The 20709-nt window shown below is 51.5% G+C and overlaps 1 protein-coding gene and 1 long non-coding RNA gene across 5 annotated transcripts in view; both read right to left on the bottom strand.

Moving 5' to 3' along the window:
• KIRREL3 (kirre like nephrin family adhesion molecule 3) overlaps window positions 1-20709 on the bottom strand; it is a 235421-nt gene that overhangs the window by 11176 nt on the left and 203536 nt on the right. For all 4 annotated transcript variants that reach the window (XM_048968580.1, XM_048968578.1, XM_048968581.1 and 1 more), the window contains 5 exons: window positions 19190-19347; window positions 17933-18083; window positions 14711-14816; window positions 1233-1381; window positions 818-945 (listed from right to left, as the gene is read on the bottom strand). In XM_048968580.1, coding sequence (XP_048824537.1) covers window positions 818-945; window positions 1233-1381; window positions 14711-14816; window positions 17933-18083; window positions 19190-19347 — 692 coding nt within the window. The remainder of the gene's footprint in view (window positions 1-817; window positions 946-1232; window positions 1382-14710; window positions 14817-17932; window positions 18084-19189; window positions 19348-20709) is intronic.
• Window positions 9785-10686, bottom strand: LOC125703752 (uncharacterized). Its single transcript, XR_007380959.1, has 2 exons — window positions 10641-10686; window positions 9785-10037 (listed from the first exon to the last, which is right to left on the bottom strand). It is a non-coding gene; the product is annotated as an uncharacterized LOC125703752 (long non-coding RNA).

A 20709-nucleotide genomic window follows, 5' to 3' on the forward strand; every position in this document is an offset into this window, starting at 1 on the left:
TTCAGGTTATCTTGATAAGTGCTGATCTGGCTGAAGCTGTCAGCACAACGCCAGCATTGGGGCATGCAAATAATGTGGCTTTTGAGCAGCGTTTCCAATTATCCCTGCTGGAAATGCACACCCTGGGGCTAATTCCTCTTGGTTCACCTCACCTCTCTCTCAGGACTTTGCACACTGCAGTCCCTCACCCCCCCTTCCTTCTCAAAATGCTACGCAGTGCCCATGGCCAAGGGCTGAGCTGGAGCTGCCCGGAGGCCCCAAGCCAGCAGAATTGGCCAAATGAAAGCTGAGAAAGCATCTCTGTGTGCTGATACGTGTGGGTGAGCAGAGAGCTGGAGTGCGGCTGGGGCTGTGTACTGAGGGTCAGGAAGCCCCTGTGCGTGGCTCCCTGCACTGCTCTGAAAGCTTTGAGAAAAGGGAACAGCAGCTTTGTGGTGTGAAAGCACTGCCTGTGTGCAAATCACAGTGATAACCAAGAGAAACAACAGCTGCCACTGTGGGATGGGAAGCCAGGAGATTACAGACCCAGTGGGATTCCTCAGCTGCCTCAAGATCTCAGCTTGCCCAAGGCTGTGATGGTTTGGGAAAAACACCTCAGCAATGAAGGCAGTGATTTCCCCATGCATGCGCCCAGTGATTGCCTTCCAGGGCCACAGAATCACAGAACATCCCAAGCTGGAAGTGCCCCATGAGGATTATTGAGTCCAGCTCCTGGCTCCACACAGAACCACCCAAGATCAGACCGTGTGTCCAATTTCACCAAAGCAGGGGGGACCATGAAGAACCTCACGCCCCACTGCCCTGCAGCGACCCTTACCACGCCTGAGCCCCGCTTCATCCAGACGATGGTGAGGGAGGGGTTCCCAGTCCAGGCGCAGTTGAAGACGGCATCGGAGCCCAGGTCAACGAGCAGGGACTGTGGTTCTGTCGCCATCCGGGGCCCAACTGCACAGAGCAGAGCAGCATTACCCCACCAGAACCCCAAAGCAGTGCAATCACTGCGCCAGGAGGAGCTGCAGACCCGTTGGTGTTGGGGTACCAAAGGGGCACAGCCATACGGGACACCCAACCCATGGCACCTTATAATCCTAAAGACCCCAGGAAGCCTCCAGCGGGGCTGTGAGGCAGGAGGAGACCGCGGCCCCACGCGTGGAGTGAGAGCCCAGCAAACCCTGCTCAGGGAAGGTGATGCCGCCCCCAGCTGTGACCAGCAGCTCTGGCAGGTTACTCACAGTAGACATCCACGGTCCTGCTGATGTTGGTGCTGCCCAGTGCGTTGGTGACCTCGCAGGAGACGGGCTCGAAGAAGAAGGTGTGATCCACGATGGTTTCATAGAAGTCACCGGATGCTTCCTTTATCACCTGGCCTTTCTTCGCCCACCTGCAGGACGAGGAAGCAGAGTGGTGTTGCACTGCTTTCCGCTTGCCAGTGACAGCAGGGATGGGATGAGGACAGCCTGTGCTGGTAGAGAACGCAGTGCCCCTCCCCTGCCAACCAACACCGCTGGCATTCCCACCACAAAAACACTATAAACCTTTTCAGCTTCGTCCTGCTTCCACCCCCTTTCCCCTTTTCTTCTTTCTATCTATTTTTCTCCAGTGAAAAAGAACTCCATCCCTTGAAGGCAGCTGAAATAACATCACCCTGGAAAGCCAAGCTGGCATTTGCAGCTCTACAACTTGCAAATTGTCTCAGAGAACAAGCTGTCAACTCAGCACTTGAATTAAGCCGCTGTTTGCCAAACAATGAGCAAATGTGACCTAACGGGGCACCATCTGGCAACCTGCCACTCCGGAGCGGGTGGAGAGAACTGGAGATGCTGTCATGCAGTGTGAAACTCCATCCGCTCCTGGGAGAAAGGAAAAGAGAGCGGAGGAAAATATAATAAATCTCCCCAAAAGAGTGATGGGCACATTGGAAAGGAGAGGATTTCCCCGAGGAACTGCTGATGTTGTGCCCAGGGCAGCTCTACTGTGGTGGCATGATTGGGGACAGGGGATGTGCTGGGCAGAGGAGGTCAGACAGACAAATCCTAAGGGCCCACGAGTGTGAACCTAACGGGATGAGGACAGGAGAGCTGTGAGGCATCACCTGCAGCCAGTAACACGAGCGGCTCGGAAGAGAGGTATTAGCAGCACAGATGGAAGCTGGTTTGTATGCACTTATCTGCTCTCTCTTCTCATTTATCTTCACACCTCTAATGGATGCTGACTGGCTGCTCCAGCTTCCCCACGCTGCCTTCCTCCCTGGATTCCCGTTCAATAATTAATCAGGAGATGCTGCTCGGATTTTTAGGGCTGTGATTGACGAGGGAAGCTCCAGGTATGGGAAAATCAGCACAAGTGACACCTTCCAGTCACTGCTCCAAAGGTAAATCACATTTGGGTGCTGCTTTGCTCCTTCCAGATGTAATGAAACTGAAGCTCTGCTGCACTCCTCGATGATTCTGACCCATCCAGGTGCGCTTGCAGACTCTGTAGCCCACTGGGTCTTGCTGTGTGCACCAAAGGGTCACAGCCATTTCCTGGAGTCATTAAGGTTGGAAGATCACCTCAGATCATCATTTCCTCACAGCGACTGACAGCACAAGACCTTGCTGTTGCCCACTGAAATGCACAGCACTGTGTTTTGCAGCAGCCCAACCCGTCCACGGGGGCAGGGAGCACATTTCCAGAGGATAGAAGTTCTGTGGCTCAGCAGCAGCTCAGAAAAACAGATATGCTTTCTGTGCGTGTTCAAAACCCATTGCTTCTGCAAAACTAGCTTTGCCGAGCGTAGAGATGTGTCACAAACAGCAATTTTTCGTGCTTCAGCAGAGATCAAGGTTCTTGCTCCAGTTTTCCAAGCCTTAACACTGCTAAATCAATGTGGCTGAACAAGCAGTATGGATCTTTTATAATGTCAAATCGGTTTTTAATAACGATGGCTGATAACCCTCCTGTAAAGCTCCTCACCATGCACTCGCAGACAGCCAGAAGGCAAATTCCTCCCGGTTTTAACAAGCCTGTAACGTGCCTTGCTCACCTATTAACCTCTCAGTAATTATTTATAAGCAGAACGTAAATAAAATGCAGCCAAAAAGACACAGAGGATGTGCAGGTCCTGCCCGAGGCCATCAGCTCAGTGCGTCTGCATCTCAGCACCCTGCCCAGCACACATCCTCCAAACCACCCCAGGATGCATGGGGAGCCTGGCCTCCCCCAGCCCATCTTGTTGCTCTCTCCCCTTGCAGGTTGGTGCAGCCCACAGGGCAGAGCTCGTTGGCTTTGATCTGGGGAGCCCAGCCTGCAATTTCCACCTCTGCTACCTCTTCATTAATTTGTGCTGGTGAGCTTGGCTCAAAGCCTCGAAGGAGATTTTCTTGCTTGATCTTCACCTGCCATGAAACCATAGTTGTTGGCCGTTTGCTCCCTCCCCTTTCAGCCTCTCTGGGATGCTGGTTTGGGGCTCCGACCTTCACTCCATCCTTTGTTTCATCCCCTTGTAATCTCTCCCCAGTGTCTCCTCACCTTGCAGCTTCCAGCCCTTCTCCTACCACTATTTGGTGCTTCCTCCATTCACAGCATCATCCTGAAGGCATTTACACACAGCCAAGGTGCCTCCGTGGCTCCGTGCCAGATACATACATTCACCTCCATGTTCCATTCCAAGCCAATCCATCCCATGACTGTGTGACCATCTGATGCATTTCCATCATTTCGCTGCCACCTCCCTCCCTCAAAGCAGAACATCTGGGTGTAGGTGATGAGTTCCATTTGGTGTTCCCAAGCTCCCTGCAGCTCCATGGGGATGTTTCTTCGGGGGCAGAACCAACTGCCCTCAGTTCAGCATCTCCCTCACCAACCCCAGCAGAGGAGAAAAGTTCAAAATGGAGATCTTGATGCAAGCTTCAGGAGCCTGTTCTTCTTCCCATGAGACTTCGCTCACTTCTGCTGGGCTCACAGAGCTGCAGGAGGGCACTGTGTGCCCACAGCACCGCCAGTGTGCACTGCATCTGGCTGAGCTCAGCGCAGCAAATAAATTCCTCTGTCTGCAACAAGAGGGCTTGTAATTCTTCAACAAATGGCATGTGAGAACAAGCTGTTTAGGGGAATTTGTAGCCCTGTCATGTAACAGCCCTCCCAAGTGACACCAGACTGGTTCGGTGCCGCCTGGATGAGTCAGGTGAAAACGTGCAAGCCTGCTCACTTGGTACCGCAGCTGCTTTCCTTCTCTCCAAGCTGGGCAGCACCCCAGGCTGCCGGTGCCATCCTGGCCCCTCCAACCAACAGTGCTGCAGGGCAGTGAGCATTTCCCCATAGCAACAAGCTCTGGCTGGAATGGATTTGTTCTGGAGTGCCATTCCCCTGCTCCCATTCATTGTTTTCCACCAGCACCATGCAGTGACAGCAGCATCCTGCCCTGCTGACTGTGCCCTGCGCACACAGGGGCTGTTCCGACTGAGCGCACCCCGGGGAAGCACAGTGAGCTGCAATTTTTAATTAACAATGCAAAATGAAGCAGTTGCTTGCCATATAAATTGTGTTTACTAAGAGTGACTTAAAATAGATAAATATTTTCTCGGACGTGTTTTAATTGCTTAATAAAAGTACCAAGAACACCCACAAATACCTTAAATAAAAGCGTGGCTCGCAGAATGAATTAATTAACATTTCATTCCTGGGAATGGCTATTAATTGCTACAAATTGCTCAGAGAATGGTTCTGTTGTTTTACTGCCAGCGTTGCTCACTCTGCAATGTGGCAGTTCCTGCACATCCCCAAACAGCAGCTGCCCACGAGCGTCACCCTGTGCCCTTCTGCACATCCTATGGGGGAGCGTGGGGCGGGGGGAGGGAGGAGGATGCTGTTTCCTTGGTGCCTGACCCAAGGGTGACGGCCTATTGAGAAGTGATGGAGCATCTTGTTGCTCCCTGCCTGGCTGCAGTGTGATGCATCAAGCAAATTATTGCCTTATTAAAAGTAAATCTCCATCATGGTGATCTATGGGTTACTCCTTTCATAATGTATCCCTCAGCCAGTGCACCCAGCATCCTTGCCAATGGCCCTGCAGCTGTCCCAGGCAGCTCTGTTGTCCCCTATGCTAGGAGCAGAGCTCAGATGACACAACGGACAGGGGAGACCCGGTGGCACCTGGAACAGCCCAGCATAGAGCCAAAGGTGTAACTGCTCACAGAGCATCCTCCCTGCAATCCCTGGAGTTCACTGCATCAATTACAGGTGCAGATACATTATTCTACAGTGGCAAGCTCCCTGCCACGCTTGGGTGAGCCCATTTTATCCCAGGCACAATTAGTAATTAACACCTCTGCTAAAGGGCTCTGCAGGTCCCCCTCAGAGCTTTCATTAAGCAGCTGCCAGGTGCATCTCCTCCTCTTTCAGAGCTGTCTGCAGAAGTGCAGTCAGAGCCGCTGTCCTGGGTCTCCATCCCTGAAGGCTTCCTACTGTGAGTGGAAGCACAGCTTGGTGCCAAGGTTGCTAATCCTTTTCTTCAGCAACAAATAAGCAGCGAGGCCAAATTGCTACCTTCTCCCAAATTTCAAGAGCTGGAGATGTCAGGCTCAAGTCCCAGACAAGGACACGTTTAGCGTTTGATTGCACTTGCTGCAGTGCACAGGTTGCTGCCACCGGGGTTTGATTGTTTTTCAACACTCTGGGGTTTTGATGATAATAATAACACCTCCCTGTGCGGAAGAAACCTCTGTCTTGATTTCCTCTCTAATCTCAGCTTCGCCGTTCCCCCTCCTGCCCAGCAAGCAATGAGCCTGATTGCTCATCAGACCATCTGCCATGTATGGGGCAGGTTCCTCCTCACTGTCAGTGGGTCCTGAGGGTTGGAAAAATCAGTGTGAAGCACTCAGAGCACTCCAAAGCCCCCCCAGAGTGGATGGGGGCTGGGCTCAGCTCTGCAGAGAGCACGCTGTGCTGGTGGATGGGCTGAGCCCATGGGTGCCCCACAGAGCATTGCGGTGCTGCACTGGAGATGGGCAAAAGTTGATATGCTGTCCTGGTGTGTCATCGCTGTGCTGATGGCACCGGAGGGGGAGAGGGGGGGTGGAAATGGGCTGATGGTTGGGCTTGGTGACATTAGAGGTCTTTGCAACCTTAGTGTTTCTGTAATTCTAACCCAGTACACTCTCTTCCTCCTAATGCAAAAAATACAGGCAACACATGGCTGACGCAGAACAAAGTTGCAAATTCACCAGTTTCCTCATCTTTTTGCTGTAAAATTCCTCTATTTTCTGTCCATCCATCCCCAAACTCAGTCTCCAGTCACTATTCTTGAAGCCTCAGAGCAGCCTGGTAACAACACTGCTCATCTGAGCTTTGTATGCCAACAGAAAGCAGTCCAAAGTGGCAGCACGCTGATAGAACAGACTGACCCAGAGGAGCTCTGCGATCACCTGCTGACTTCTGCACAATGCTGCAAGAAATGTTTCAAAAAAAGAAAACTCAAAAAGCAAAAACCATTAAGTCCTTAATTACACACTCCAATAGCAAAGCAGAGCTGAGCATTGAGCACTGCTTGATGCTTTACAGACAAATGGCTTTATAATCCAGAGCCAACAGCTTGTGCTCTTCCTTTGCTTTTGTATTTGCCAACAGCTTCTAGAGAGTTTGCAGAGCAATCAAAGCCCAAGGACAGCTCAGGTTAGCAGTCACTCCATGGACTGACGGGATGAGACCTCAATCCCGCTCCAGTGGGAACCAAGGGGTCTATTTTGGGAAGCCAGCATCCCCTGGGTATCCTCTTCCCTGTGCCACACAGCCCCTGAATTGGGCTGCTGCTTGCATCTACCCTGGCAGCTCATTTCAGCAGAAACAACATTCCTAATGAAGCTTCTTGGGGGAATTAGGCAAATGAATAATAACCGAGGTCAACTGCATCACCACAGCACCCACACTTTCCCATCTCAGAAGGAGCAGAACACTCCCAGTGCACCCACACTGCACCCCACTCCCCATCTCTTGCATGGAAGCCAAACAACCACAGAACTGAAGGTCTCTTAAATCAACGTCTCTTCCAGCTTGGAAGCTGTAAGAGGCTTCATTATTTGTATCACAGAAACACAAAAGCTTAGCATATTTTAAGCTGTCTGAAACGACTTCAAGGCAACTCGTCCACTCTCCCCCCCCTTCCAACAAAGCACATTGAGACGTCTCCAAATGGAGCAGTGGGAAGAAACCCTTCAGAAACAAGAAATACACAGAGTGATCGAGGGAGAGAAAGCAGAAAGCTATGATCTGCCTGGAGATCACCAAGGAATGCCCAGAGGGGACATTCCATGCGAGATGTGAGCACAGCACTCATTGCATGGAAGTTAGGGCTGGAGGGAAGCATCGTGGTGCTGCCCAAGCACTCGTGGCAGCAGCTGTTGTGCGTCCTTTCTTTCCTTTCCCCCTTTTTACACTTACAGTTTAGTCACAGCATCTCTAATTTCCTTAGATCTGAAGCCACCTTGTGAGACTGGAAGGGAACGATAGAGAAGAAAGATGGGGGGGAGGAGGAAGACAGTAATCTCGTAAAAGTCAGTTTTGAAAAATCAATTTTCTTGTGTGACAAGATTTGCTTAAGGCTTTTCATTCTGTGAAATCAGCCCATCACCCTGCAGGAGCGCAGGAAGAAGTGGCAAGTGTGGTTGGGAATATCTCAGATTAAAGACTGCTAAATTAGGCTTGAAGAGCTCCCATCTCTTCACAAGGAGAGCAGAACTGTGGCCAGCACTGTGAGTGATGTTCCCCTCCCTGTCCCTTTCTCATCCCCAGGAGGCTCTCTTGAAGGAGAGGTGACTGATAGGCTTGGGAAAACACAGCTCTGAGTCACTCCCAACCTTCCTGGCTAGAAGTGGTGTTAGCAGCTTGGCATGATCAAAGCCATATGGTCTCTGTTCATGTCCAGAGCAAAGCTTGCTGGAAATGAGTTGCCCTGGATCAGGCTCACTCCAACGCTGGCAAACCCCAGAGCACAAGCAACAGAACCACAGAATCATGCTTGGGTTGGAAAGCACCTCACAGCCCACTGCTCCACCCCTGCCATGGGCTGGGTGCCCCCCAGCTCAGGCTGCCCAGGCATCACCCATGGCCTCAGGCACCTGCAGGGATGAAGCACCACAGCTCTGGGCACCGCCAGAGTCCAGTTCATAAGGACATTCCTACTCACAACTCACCTAAATCTCTTCACTTCCAGTTTAAAGCCACCCCCCTCACCCTGTCACTACCTGCATCTCAAAGGCCACTGACGCCTCTTGAGGTTGCCAAACCCCCAGGACACACAGCCAACCCCCACTGTGCCCTGGGAGCTGAGAACCCATTTTGGGGAGCCCAGCCCCTGACTGGCCGGGAGGCTGCTCTGCCTGTAATCCCATTACAACCCAACAGAAACGAGGATCTGATGGTTAACCCTTGCAAGGCTCTTTGGATTTCCAAAACCAGCCCACTGACCTGGCCTCACTCATCACCACGCCATGCAGGGCTGCATCGCTGCTCCTGCAGCACACAGCGAGAAAGGCCCCACTCAACTTCTGTGCGTACAGCTGAACGTCATCTTTTGGTCAAAACAAGGAATTGGATTCCTTTCTTCTGCTCTTCGATGCCACAATCTCTTATTTCAAGCAAGACATTGCTATTTTCTAAGCCCTTCTCCAAATCTCACTGGGGGTCCTGGTTGGAATGGAGATGGCCACGGCTGTGGGGCACCCCACATCCCAATCCACTCTGCACAGCACAGCAATCCTCCAGAACACAGCAGCAAAAAGCTGATCCAAAAGTTTCCACCACCAGCAGCTCGCGCCAGCCGCTTCATCACTCATTTACTTCGTTATCTTTAATCACTGCTCCATCAGGAAGCGATGCTCACCACTACAAAGTGCTTTCCTTCCTCCCCCTTTTTTTTTTCTGCTTTCCGTCAGATTCTCCCTCCGTTTCGCTCTCTCCTCATTAGTCTGAGCTGCCTCTGAGCATCTCCCACACGTGTTCCCATTACCCTGACAAGCCAGGGAGCGGGATGACAAATCTCCCCATCCCCACACCTCACCATTCCTGGTGTCACCTGCAGCCGCATCCCAGCAGCTGTGAGATTTGTGCCTTTTATTTTACTTCATTTTTTTTTTCCAGGCTCCTCTCTCCCCGTTCAGCAGGAGTTGGCAGATGGGGCTGACGCATCGCAGAGGAGATCTGAAGAATTCATTTCCCCTTATTTTTTTTTTTTTTATTTCCCCAGCTTTCATTTTCACTTCAGAGCAAAGGTCCGGTTGTCTGGGAAGAAGCTACAAAGGCAAACCCAGGCAGAAAAACAGAGGTAGTCAGAAAAAATGCTACAGTGCCGATGACTTGAGACCTCCGTGTGCTTTGCATTCATCTGCACTCCCACTTCCATGGCATTTTCCTGTGTCTATAAATTAGACTTACTCCATCACTGCTGTGAAATGCCCACAGGCCCTTTCTTGCACTGCCTCCTTGTGCCCTCTGGCCATGCTGGGCTGCAGGAGGCAGCGGGGATGTGACAGCAGATCTGAGGACAGCGCATGGTTGGCAGAGTCCTGATGCTGCACCAATGGCAGCTGTGATCAGAAGAAGAGGAGGGAGCAGAGGGGAGCACTGCAAGAAGCCTTGGTGTAGGGGAAGGCAGCAAAAACAGGGGGCCGAGAGGGGCTTTACATGGGGTGGTTGAAGGGAAAAGGGCCCTTGAATGGCTGAAGAACCACAGTGGTTTGGAGGGGCTGTAGTGAGATGGATGCAGGGCTCACACTTACTCTGCTGGCTACTCTGCAGCACATTTTGAGGCCTGACAGCCCCTTTTAAATAGTAATAGGGATGTGGCTGGCATTTAATACAAGCTTAATATTGCAGATCTCCCTTAATTGACAAAGGCAGCTGGGAAGACAAAGGAAGGTGCCAGTCATGGTACATTCTCAGCAATACGAAGCACTCAGGAACGTCAGACCATGGGGATGTTTGTCTAAAAGGGCAGCAGAAAGTCAGCAAGCACCCAGCTCCCAGGAGACATTTTTCCAAGCTATCTGAATCCCTGCCTTCACCTGAGAGCAAAGACACAGTGTAATCCATTAAAGGAGCTATGGAGAGAGATCTACTCCTCATGCCCACACAGTAACTCCTCTAACTGTGCAATCCTGGCAGCAGAAAACCCTTCCCCAGACTCTTTCTTCCTGAAGACCCTCTATTCCTCATCCTGTGGCAAAATTCTCCCTGTTCTGATGTGCTCGTGGCTTTGCTTCTTGGTGACCTGCTGTCACTCAGCAGCATAATTGTCACTGAGTGCACAGAGCTGAGCAATGCCAAGCCACCAGGGCTGGGCTGGAGCCACCTCAGTTAACTCCAAGCTGTGGTGGTGCGGCTTCTAAGTGTGGGGTGCCCATTCTTGGGAAACTTGACTTCTCTGTCTCTTATTTTATGAATAACTGCAGTGAGATACTCTTGATTTTCTCCTGCTCTTCTCAGAGCCCACAGATACTAAAAGCAGCTCTCCCACATGAAATGCTGTAACATGGTGGAATGCACAGCAATGATAAACAGAGCAGCAAAGTCCCAGACTGCAGCAAGTGAGGATATGCTCAGTGCAGTGGTTACAGACACAAAAGCACTGCACACAGGTGCAGAGATGAAGAAAAAGAGCTGCTTACCTTCAGAAGGCCTCAGGTAGGCAGGGATCTCCAGTCAGAGATCCCTTCACCTCCACTGCCAGCCCTTAAATGAGGGCTGGGAAGGGGTGGATCCTGGCTGCAGCCCTTCCATCACTCCATGCATTGCATGCACCTGAGCTGCCCTGGGCTGGCCCTGCCTTCCCACCATGTGCTCCATCAATGCTTCAGGCCATGACTCAGCATTGCCACCACTCCACATCTATCCAAACCCCACCAAACCTGCCACCCTTCCCCACCAAGACCTGCATTCAGACCCTCAGAGCAGCGTCTCCCTGCTTGCCCCTTTACAAGCACAGCAAGTCGCCTCTTCTTGTTTTCCCTGCTCAAGGCAGGACACTGCCTCCCACTGGGTGCATTCAAGCCCCACTGCCTTTAAAGAAAAGCTCTTAAAAAGCAGTTGAGTTCAGATTAATATTTGATGAGTGACAGCGTGCTGTTGATTCAAAGATAAAACGGTGTTTTCCAAACACAAAGGTCTTTCTGCAGAGTGGAGCCTGCTGAGCGAACAAACAAACATCGCTCCCTCCCCATCCCCTGCTGCCAGCCCAGGTGTGGGGAATGGGAAAGCCCAGCCCTGACCTGCAGTGGGGATGCAGGAGGGGCTCTGTCCATTTGGGCACTCAAATTCAGCCCAGTGTAGGCAGAGGGAGATCGCTTGGCCCGCATCAAACACAGCCCCCCTTTGGATATAGGACGGGGAAGTGCACCCTGCACCCCAGCCCGGCAAGTGGTGCAGGATGGTGGCTCAAAATGCCCCATCTTCAGAAAAGAACACTGTGTGGAGATGTCTGCTAGCCCTGAGGATGAGAGTGCTGCATCAGTGCACCGAAGTGAGGCATTTATTACTGCCCTGCCTACAGCTGCTCACCATCGCTGCAAAAATAATCATCATCATCAGAGAAGCCCAAAAGGCTGAGGGACTCTGCCTCCTGCAATATTAAACTTTCCCATTTTCTTCTGCCATCTTAAAGATTCTCTTTCTTACTGCAAGTGATAAATAATAACAGCAAAAAAAAAAACACCCCACAGACACACAGCAGACATCAAACGCCAAGGGAAGATTGGCAAATGGAGAGATCTGAAGTGAGCAAAGAGGAGGCCTGGTTGTGAGTCGGTTCACGTTGCTCTGACTTGTGTTGCTTTCCATTAATTTTATTCGCCATCACAGGTGGCAGAGCCACAGCGACAGCTAATTACTCTCTTGCCTTCCCGTTCCTGCCCGTTGGCTTGCAGCAGGAGCAAGCCAGGAAATTGCCCGACAGCCTTTAGGTGTGCACAGCCCGGCAGTGATGCTGAAACAGACGGGAGAGGTCATAGGATCATGGGATGGAAACAGAATGGTTGGGTTGGAAAGCACCTTACAGCCCACCCAGATCCAGCCCTGCCATGGGCTGGCTGTGCCCCCCAGACCAAACTGCCAGAGCCTCATCTGTGGCCTTGGGCACCTTGAGGGATGGTCTGTGGAAATGGTGCCACGGAATCCTTCGGCAGCTCGGGTGGGAAATGCTGTGCTGGAGCAGCTTGGAGCCCTGGAGCTAAGCAAGGCTGTGGATGCCCCATCCCTGGAGGTGTTCAAGGCCAGACTGGATGGGGCCCTGAGCAGCCTGGTCTAGCACTGAATGTGGAGGTTGGTGGCCCTGCATGCAGCAGGGGGGTTGGAGATTCATGATCCTCGAGGTCCCTTCCAACTCTGGCCATTCTGTGATTCTGTAAGCAACATATCTGGTGCACAATGCCAGGTAGACCAAAGACCTCCATGGCCCCTGCTGATGCCCCCTATGGTCCTTCAGCACAGCCCCGTGTCCCATGCAGCAGGGGATGTAGCAGTGGCACTGCATGACTGTCCTTCTCCCATGTAAAGGCAGAGTGAGGGGGCAGCTTGCTCATGTATTCACAGCATGGACGGTGCTGCCTATGGATTTATGCCCAGAAAAGGGGATTTATGGTGTTTAGACATTTTCCTTTGTGTTCAGAGCTGTTTACAGACAAACATATTGGGAGGTATTAAAAATAAATGCCGACTGCCAACCACGATCTGATATTTCTATCTGAGGATGAGGGGGAAACCATAGGAAGGAAATATATCAGCCTGCTTCTTTCCAGGGGGGAAAATCCACCTCTCTTCCTCTCTGTTCCCAGTGTATTTCTCCATGTTTGTTTTTAAGGCAGACTAAGCTCAACCTGGCTCACGCTTCCCACCCTTGCAGCTCCTGGTGCATGGCAATTGGTGCAGGGCTTTCCTGCTCTGCTCTTCCTGGGGTGCCCCTGAGCCATGGACTCCTGCATCCTGCTGCCACGCGATGCTAAAGCCTTAAATCCTCCTCTCTCCTCCCAGCTGGGATATCCCGTGCTGAGTTTTGATGCCGAGGATTCTGTTGTCTTGATGAAACAAATGGAGGGCTATGGGGTCTTCGGGGAGGGAAACGAATTGCCCTGATCAATCAGAGCCATTAGGAGGAAGGAAGCCCCGCCGCGCGCTGCTGAATCCTGTTTGCTTGTCACAGTGGTAGGGAAAAAGCCGTGTGTGATGTTAACATGTTAGGGGAACTTAAGAAATCAAAAGCCCAAAGTGCTTGAATTTTTCATGCCTCCTCTTCTTTTTTGAAGAAACCCAAACCAACCCAAGCTTTTATGGGAAAAAATAACCCAAAAAATGTGCCATTAACTAAGATCCATCAGGAAATGAATTACTTTGCAGCAAAGGAAACGTTTCTTCTCCAAAAGAGCAGCACTACACTGCACAGCTGTCCAGGGACTGGGGGGGTCACCCCCTGGAGCTGCACCAAAACTGCAGGGATGTGGCACTGAGGGATGTGGGCACTGGATCTGGGAGGTCTCTTCCAGCCTTAATGATCCTGTGATGCTTTGAAAGCAAGCAGCAGCCCCAGGGATGGCAATGGGATGGGGCTGTGAGATGGGATGGAGGGCACAGGGAGGGCTGTGCGTGGTGCTAGGACAGCCTGTCTGCTTCCCCTCCCAAAGGTAAATACGAAAACAGGGCCATTTGTATCTTTGACATTCACCGGCTTCAGAAATTAATAACTCTTCTGTGTAACTAGGAATGCAATTATTGCTTTGTTGTGCTGATAGCAGAGATCCAGCCGGAAGGAATTGTTCCTACTAGCAAACTCAATTGTACCAATTAAGGTGTCCATGTCCAACAGGAGCTGGGTCATGGTAACCCATCCGAAGTGTAACCCATCTCTGATGTAACCCATCCCCAGAGGAGCCTCCTCTGCTGCTACAAACCCACACTGGTGCACAAACATCACAGACTGCCTACATGTGCACCTGACTGCCAGCCCTGCTTCCCTCTGCAATGGTACAGCCTGCCTGGAAGGGCACGGCCACGGTGCACCCTACTCATCACTCCCTCCAGCACTGGCTGTTTGAACCGACTGTGAAGCACCTGCACCACCTTCTGTCCGTGTTTCTCCCCCTCTGATTCTCCTCTTTTTGGCCTCTCCAGTGCCAAAGTGCAGCTCCAGCCCACGCCTCCCTCCCAAGCTCTGCTGGGCTGCACGCGGCTGCTCGAGTACCCACTGATGGCACTGCAGTGGTATTGTTCAAACCACAGAAGAGTGTGCACAAAGGAAAGGCATTTTCCAATTTTCACATAATAGATTTTTCACTCATTTTTCTCATTACATTCCCAAACAGATGGCTCTGCCAGCTCCGTGCCAGGCCTCTGTCCTGCTTTCAGCTGGGATGGAGTTAATTTTCTTCCTATTAGCGGTGTGGGGCTGTGCTTTGGGTTTGCTTCTCATAGCACCCTGATCATTCTGGGGGTGCATAATGGGAGGGGACCGAACCAGGACAGCTGGCCCAACCAGGCCAAAGGGACATTCCATATCGTAGGGCATCATGCTGAGCAGTAAAACTGGGGGGTGGGGACTGGTTGGGCTTCGCTTGGCGCGTGGTGAGCAACTGCATCATGCATCACTTGTTCCACATATCCGCTATATTGTGCTATCAAGCTCCCTTTATCTCTACCCATGAATTTTACCTTGTTTTGCCTCCCGGGGTGAGGTGACAGTAAGCTGCCTTACCTGTACTGCGTGACAGCGGGGTTGGCCTTGGCAGAGCAGTGGAACTTGACGGTGTTGTCCTCCAGTACTGGCTGTGGCTCCACAGACAGGTTCACCAGGGGGGGGTCTGCAAAGAGACAGGGATGAGCCCATCATGCATCCAAGCGTGGAAGGCAAAAGGCAGGGCAGCACTGAAGTTCTGAGGGCATAGAAGAGTGGGCTGTGAGACTCCTTTGGGCCACACGAGGCTGTGCTGTTGCTCTGGGGCTCCTCTCCTCACAGCCTCCAATCCCTGCTCCAACCCAAGCTGCTCCCTCCCAGCTGCCACGCCATGCGCTGCTTGACACAGAACCTCCCTTCAAAACCATTAGCACAGGCTCTGATTCCCGTTTAAGGAAATCAACCCGCTTTGAAGAGTTCCCATTTAATATCTTGCTGGGTAATGATGATCTTTTGTCTACCCGCTAGCTTGAAAGTGGCATTTCTGCTCTTTCATCAGCCTAATCATCTCTGCCAAGTCCTTATTGGTGTCACAGGCCTCTCGGTTCTCCCGGCTGCCGCTCTGTTTCTCTTTTCCTTTTACAAGATAAGCATCCGAGTGCTTTAGCAGCAAACAAAATTTAGAAGAGAACTGATGAAAGCAAGTGAGAAAAGGGTGCAGCGCTGAGATGGATAATAAGAATATCCAGAACAATTTTAATTTCTCCTGGTGTCTCGGGGGGGTGGTGGACCTCCAGCTCGAGGTAGGGAGAACGAGAGCTCATTAAAGGGAAGAAAAACTCCATGGGGCAACACAGGACTGCCACCTCTACCCTCCGCCCCCATCCTCATGACCCCTCCAGCCCCATCCTCACTGACACCCCTGCAGCATTGGGTGCCACTTTGCACTGTGTCCCCATGACCCCGTGGCAATTTACCCAGCTGGAGCCCTGAGTTGTTGCCAGCAGAGCCACCTGCCTTTCTGATGGGAAATTATGACGGGAAATTATAGGTATTTTCAATTTACCCTAATCTCATTTTAAAATGTGCAATTCAAATCACAATAAAGATGGGTGCAGTTGGGAATATAAATGAGCTTCACTAACATAACAGCCCAGAGATATATAGCGTGCTCCTAATTCATTCGCCGGCATCCTGACACTTCCCCATTGTTATACAACAACAGCTAATCACCTTCCTTTGTTAAGTATGAATCACACTTCTCTTTAGTAGCTTCCCCATTGTTTGATGGTTTAGTGGCTGCGCCTACGATTTACAGAGGAGCCACCTTGTATTAAAATGAGCCCGGCTCCCTCCTCACACTCCAAATAAAAAAAAAAGTAGATTAAAAAAGAGAAGGAGCGAAGGAAATGAATTAAAGTCTTTGATCTTCCCTTTCACAAATGGGCTCGGGCTCCCCAGTACCACAGCGAGGAGCATCGGTGTGAGTGAATGTTTGGGGGTATTTTACGGGGAAAAAGAAAAGAGACGAACAGTCACTCATCGGGAAGTAATTCCACTCGGTTAGAGTCAGAAGTCCTGCCCGGCTTCTTGTAATTAATGTGAGCAATGGGATCAGAGCCGGGGGAAAGCGCGCGTCCCTGCCGGCACACCGACCCGGCGCTGCAGAGCCACGGCCGGCGCTGCGCTGCACGGAGGAGCCGTGCTGGGTGCGAGGCAGCAGCAGGAGGAGCTGGAAGCAGCCTGTGGTGCCTCCAGCCCTCATCTCTGGTGGAAAGCGTGGAAGGGAACGCATTGCTGCACCGCCAGGCTGAGAAGTGCCAGCAGAGCGAGTCACCCACAACCCCAACGTGGACCTGCTCAAATCCCTTCTTGCCGTGAAACGAAGGTAGAAAAATGAGTAAGTGCACACACGTGTAGGCTTGGAGCAAATGGCTTTGGATAAGCAATAACCCTGCTCCTCCCATCCCAGCACGCTGGATATGAATTTCCATAGAGCCACTGGGCTCTGGCAGTATAAATAGTTTATGGCATATCAAACTATTAAACACGATTTTAATCCCACTTGTGATGTTCGGTGCATAACTCACAGGAGGCTGACTTTGATGTGGCTGGTGGAACAGAAATCACATTGAACAGATGTTCCAGCTGGAGTTGCTTAGTGTTTCCATTACAGACTCAGGCTTTTCTTTTTTTCCCTTGGTTCCTTTTCCTCTCTTTTCTGTTTTTTTTTTGGAAGGTGAAGGTGTTTATGACTCAGCTCTTTCCCTGCTGCCCAGGCTAAGACTGGCAGTGCCCATGAAGGACTGAAGGGAGCCAGCCTTGTGCTGCACAGGACACAAACCCAGGCACCTCTTTGCAGAGTGCAGGCTGCTTAATCCATGCCGGTGTTTTCCTACCCCTCCAACACCCAGACAGCCTTGGGAAACCGATATCCTCGTTAGACCCCATTAAGAACAACATACTTTTAATAGCCAGATAGGATATTATTATTATTACTTTCACAGCACGGAGTATTTAATGGCTCAGAGTGGAAATTGGTGCTCCTTGTTGGGTCCTTTTACATCAGATCCCGTCAGGCTCAGGGATGCAGCTCACATCTCCTGCACTGCACTGCACGGCCTAATGATGTCTCTGGCTCTGTGTTGCTTGTGAGAACGCACGTGCATCTCCAGCTACTGTCACTGTTTGCAGGCTGTGAAATAACCCGTGCTATTATCTCATTTTATCTGCCCGCTTCTGTCAGGACATGCTATACAGAGACCCAAGAGCCCGTTAATCTTCCGGCAGCAAAAAGCTGCAAATCTTAAATGGTGAATTTTCTGCTGTGCTTGAGTTTGTTCAGGCAGTTTTAATTGGACCCTGGAAAGCAGCTGGCATGCTAATATTGAGCACCCTGCATTTGCAAATGGTTGGTAAATACAGCTGGAGGAATTGTGTGTGCTAATGAAGCCCGGCTGGAGAAGGGTCAGGGCGTGCCTGAGAGCAGCGGCTGCTGCAGAGGTGGGAAGGGAGCTGCAAAATGGGGTTTATGAGGACGGGGTGGTCATCCACCCCTGTGAACGCCCATCCCTGGAGGTGCCCAAGGCCATGGATGGGCTCTGTGCAGCATGATGCCCCATGGCAGGGGTTGGGTCCCTTCCTACCCGACTGTTCTATGGTTCTATGATCTATAAGGTCCCTTCCAACCAAAGCCATTCTGTGATGCTCCCATGACCCCTCTGCACCAGTAGTAGGAAACCTCCATCCCCATTCCTGTGATGGAGGCTGGGTGGCATGGACCGGCCGCTGGCCGCTACTCACGCTGGATGTCAATGGTGACTGAGGTCTCCTTCCCACTGGGGATGGCTTTGTTGGTGGCACGGCAGACGATGCTCTCCCCATTCTCAATGTCAGAGGGGGCGATGAAAAGGGTGCTCATGATGCTCTCCCTCTTGCCGTCGCGGAGAAGGGTCTGTGAAGGGACACGGAGATGTAAAGAGGTGGCTTTAGGTGCTACCTGCTGTCCCCTCCAGTAGGGTGGAATTTTGGGGTCTTTAAGTCAGCTGTGCCTCATCTGTGCTGCCCGGCTGTGACTGCACTGAGGCTGCAATACAAATCAGCTGGATTTGAAACACAGAGGGAAAAAAGGAATTCTCACTTGGAGCAAATGGTTTCAGGCGATCAGTAACCTGAGCAGTGTGTCTTCTTGGTTGAGTGGAATATCCGGATCAAATGAAATCTGGGTTGGATTTTAATTTCATTAGGAAAAAAAACCCAGAAAGATGTAAACTGAGGTGTGGGCTTAAAGGGAAGATTTTGGCTTTTTTTTTTCCAGGGATGTTGCTGGAAGGAGCCAGAATGGTGGTGGCGGGGAGAAATGTTTATGAAAAAGGTCTTCAGGAGCTTGAGAGGAATGTGTCTCACTCTGAACTTTGAAGTTGCCTGCATTACAAATGGCTGTAAACTGACCCATTTTGTGCCTTGCATTTTGTGCTTTAGAAATTTTCATTAGAAATGTCAAGTGTTCCTGAATCCTTAGCACTTACCAGGCATCAGGCTTTGATAAACAGGAGAACATGTGGGCACCCATTCCGAGTGCACTGCTGATTGCTCTTTGATGTTTTCCTTTATGACCCAATAAAGGCTTTCCATTTAAATTAAAAAATGCCAACAACCCTGACAATTTTTCATAGAAAACTGCAGCTAGAGGCGGGGACATATGTCACTGGGAAAAAAACCCTTCTGTTTCAGAGCTTCTGCTACAGCCAAGGTCAGTGCTGGCTTTGCTCCTTGAGCAATACAAGCATAACACCCAGATGGGATTCTGGGGGGCAGAAGCGGGTGTTCCAGGTGATGTATAAGCAATGTGAGCATGCAGAAAGCCAGCTAGATTCTGGGCAGAGCCCACCTCAGCACCAGCTGGTGGTGCATCTTCATATCACTGGGGATGCTGCATGGAATGACACAGGCTGCGGAGCCGAAGGTGCTGCTCTGATGGCTTTGGGGCTGCACAGAGGACCCCAGGACCCTTCTTGAAGCAAGGGAAGAGCAAATGGTCCCCAGCACACACTGCCTCACCTTGGAGTAGGTGGCCCCATTGACGACTTCTCCTTTCCGCATCCAGATGATGGAGGCTGCTGGCTTGGCGTTGTCTGCGTGGCAGGTCAGGTTGAGGGGGTCCCCTGCTCTCAGGCTGATGATGGGTCCCCCCATAATGATGGGGTCATCTGGAGGAACTGCAAGGCAAGGACATGGCGGGTGTGAAGGAGGTGACGACGTGAGAGCATTAAACAAACCTGCTGCCAGGGCTGGGAGCTCACACCGTGTCAATGGCTGTGATGGGGACGTGACACCATCCCCACGGGACACTCTCAAGTCAAAGCCCACTTACTGTGAGCATCAGCAGTGCCCCAAGCAGGGCTCCCCTGGCAGCCCTCATTACGGAGGGGCAGAGCAGTGCTGAGCATGCTCCTGCAGCTTTGATCCTCCTTTTGCTTTCACTTTATCCTCTGTGCCACCCTCTGGCTGCACAAAAGGCTGTGAAATTCCTCTCGCTCAGGCTCACCACTGCCAAGTCTTTCAAGCATCTCTATCCCTTAAAGCAGGCGTTGCTGGGGGCGGCAAGAAGATGTTTAAGATCTCAACATGCCTTTGAAACAGCCGTGGTCTGACAGCCTGTGTGAGCTGTATCCTCATCACAGGGCACAGCCGTCTGCTACTGCAGCCAAAAGCATCTCTGTGTCGGCTGGGGAAGAAGGAGATAAGGGGCACAGTGACTTTTTGGGGACCATCCTTGAAGCTCGGCACCTTAGCATGGCGAAAGGTGGGAGACTGGGCTCCCATCTTGTGCAGGAATGCGCAGGGGGAAAAAGCATTCCCAAATGAATCATGGGGGTTGGAGAAGACCTCTCAGATCCCCACCCCACTATGCTCACTGCCACGTCCCACATCCCTGTGCCTCTGGAACACCCCCACGGATGACCCCCTGCGCAGCTGTGCAGTGCAGCGCTGCTCTTTGGAGCAGAGATGCTTCCACACACCGGCCCTGTTTGCAGAGCTGGGCTGCTCTCACCTCACAGCTGGCGCCGTGAGATGCCCAAACTGAGCTGTGCCCTTCCATTGGCCCAGGGACATTCCTAACAGCTCCTTGTTGGCTCCCACAGGCCCGGCGAGGAGCTGGAAGGGGATTATGCTCTCTGACAACCCAGAGGTGACTGCCTGCCTCGGCGCAGGGCTTGCAGTGAGCAGACGTGCTGCCTGCACACCAGGCTGCTCACACAGGCATCTGCCAAACTTGGTGAGTAATGGGATTTTTCGGCTCAGCGGGTGGAACCCAAGAACTGAAGGAAAAAAAGCTTTTCAACATGGATCCTGAATGCGTATTTCTCAGGCAACAAGAGTGAAAAATGTGAAAATCTGTGTTTTGGGGGTTGGTCAAACTGCGCCAGGCCCTGGAACAGGGGGATACAGAAACTGCTTTGTTCTGATGCTGTTTAACTACTAAGGAAGTACTTTCACTCTTTTAAAAACAGCCATTTCACTGAATGCATTTATACACCTTCAAAAAAGAAAAAAAGAAAAAAAAAGAAGAATTACAT

This window comes from Lagopus muta, chromosome 22 (genome assembly GCF_023343835.1).
Source record: "Lagopus muta isolate bLagMut1 chromosome 22, bLagMut1 primary, whole genome shotgun sequence".
NCBI classification, from domain to species: Eukaryota; Metazoa; Chordata; class Aves; order Galliformes; family Phasianidae; genus Lagopus; species Lagopus muta.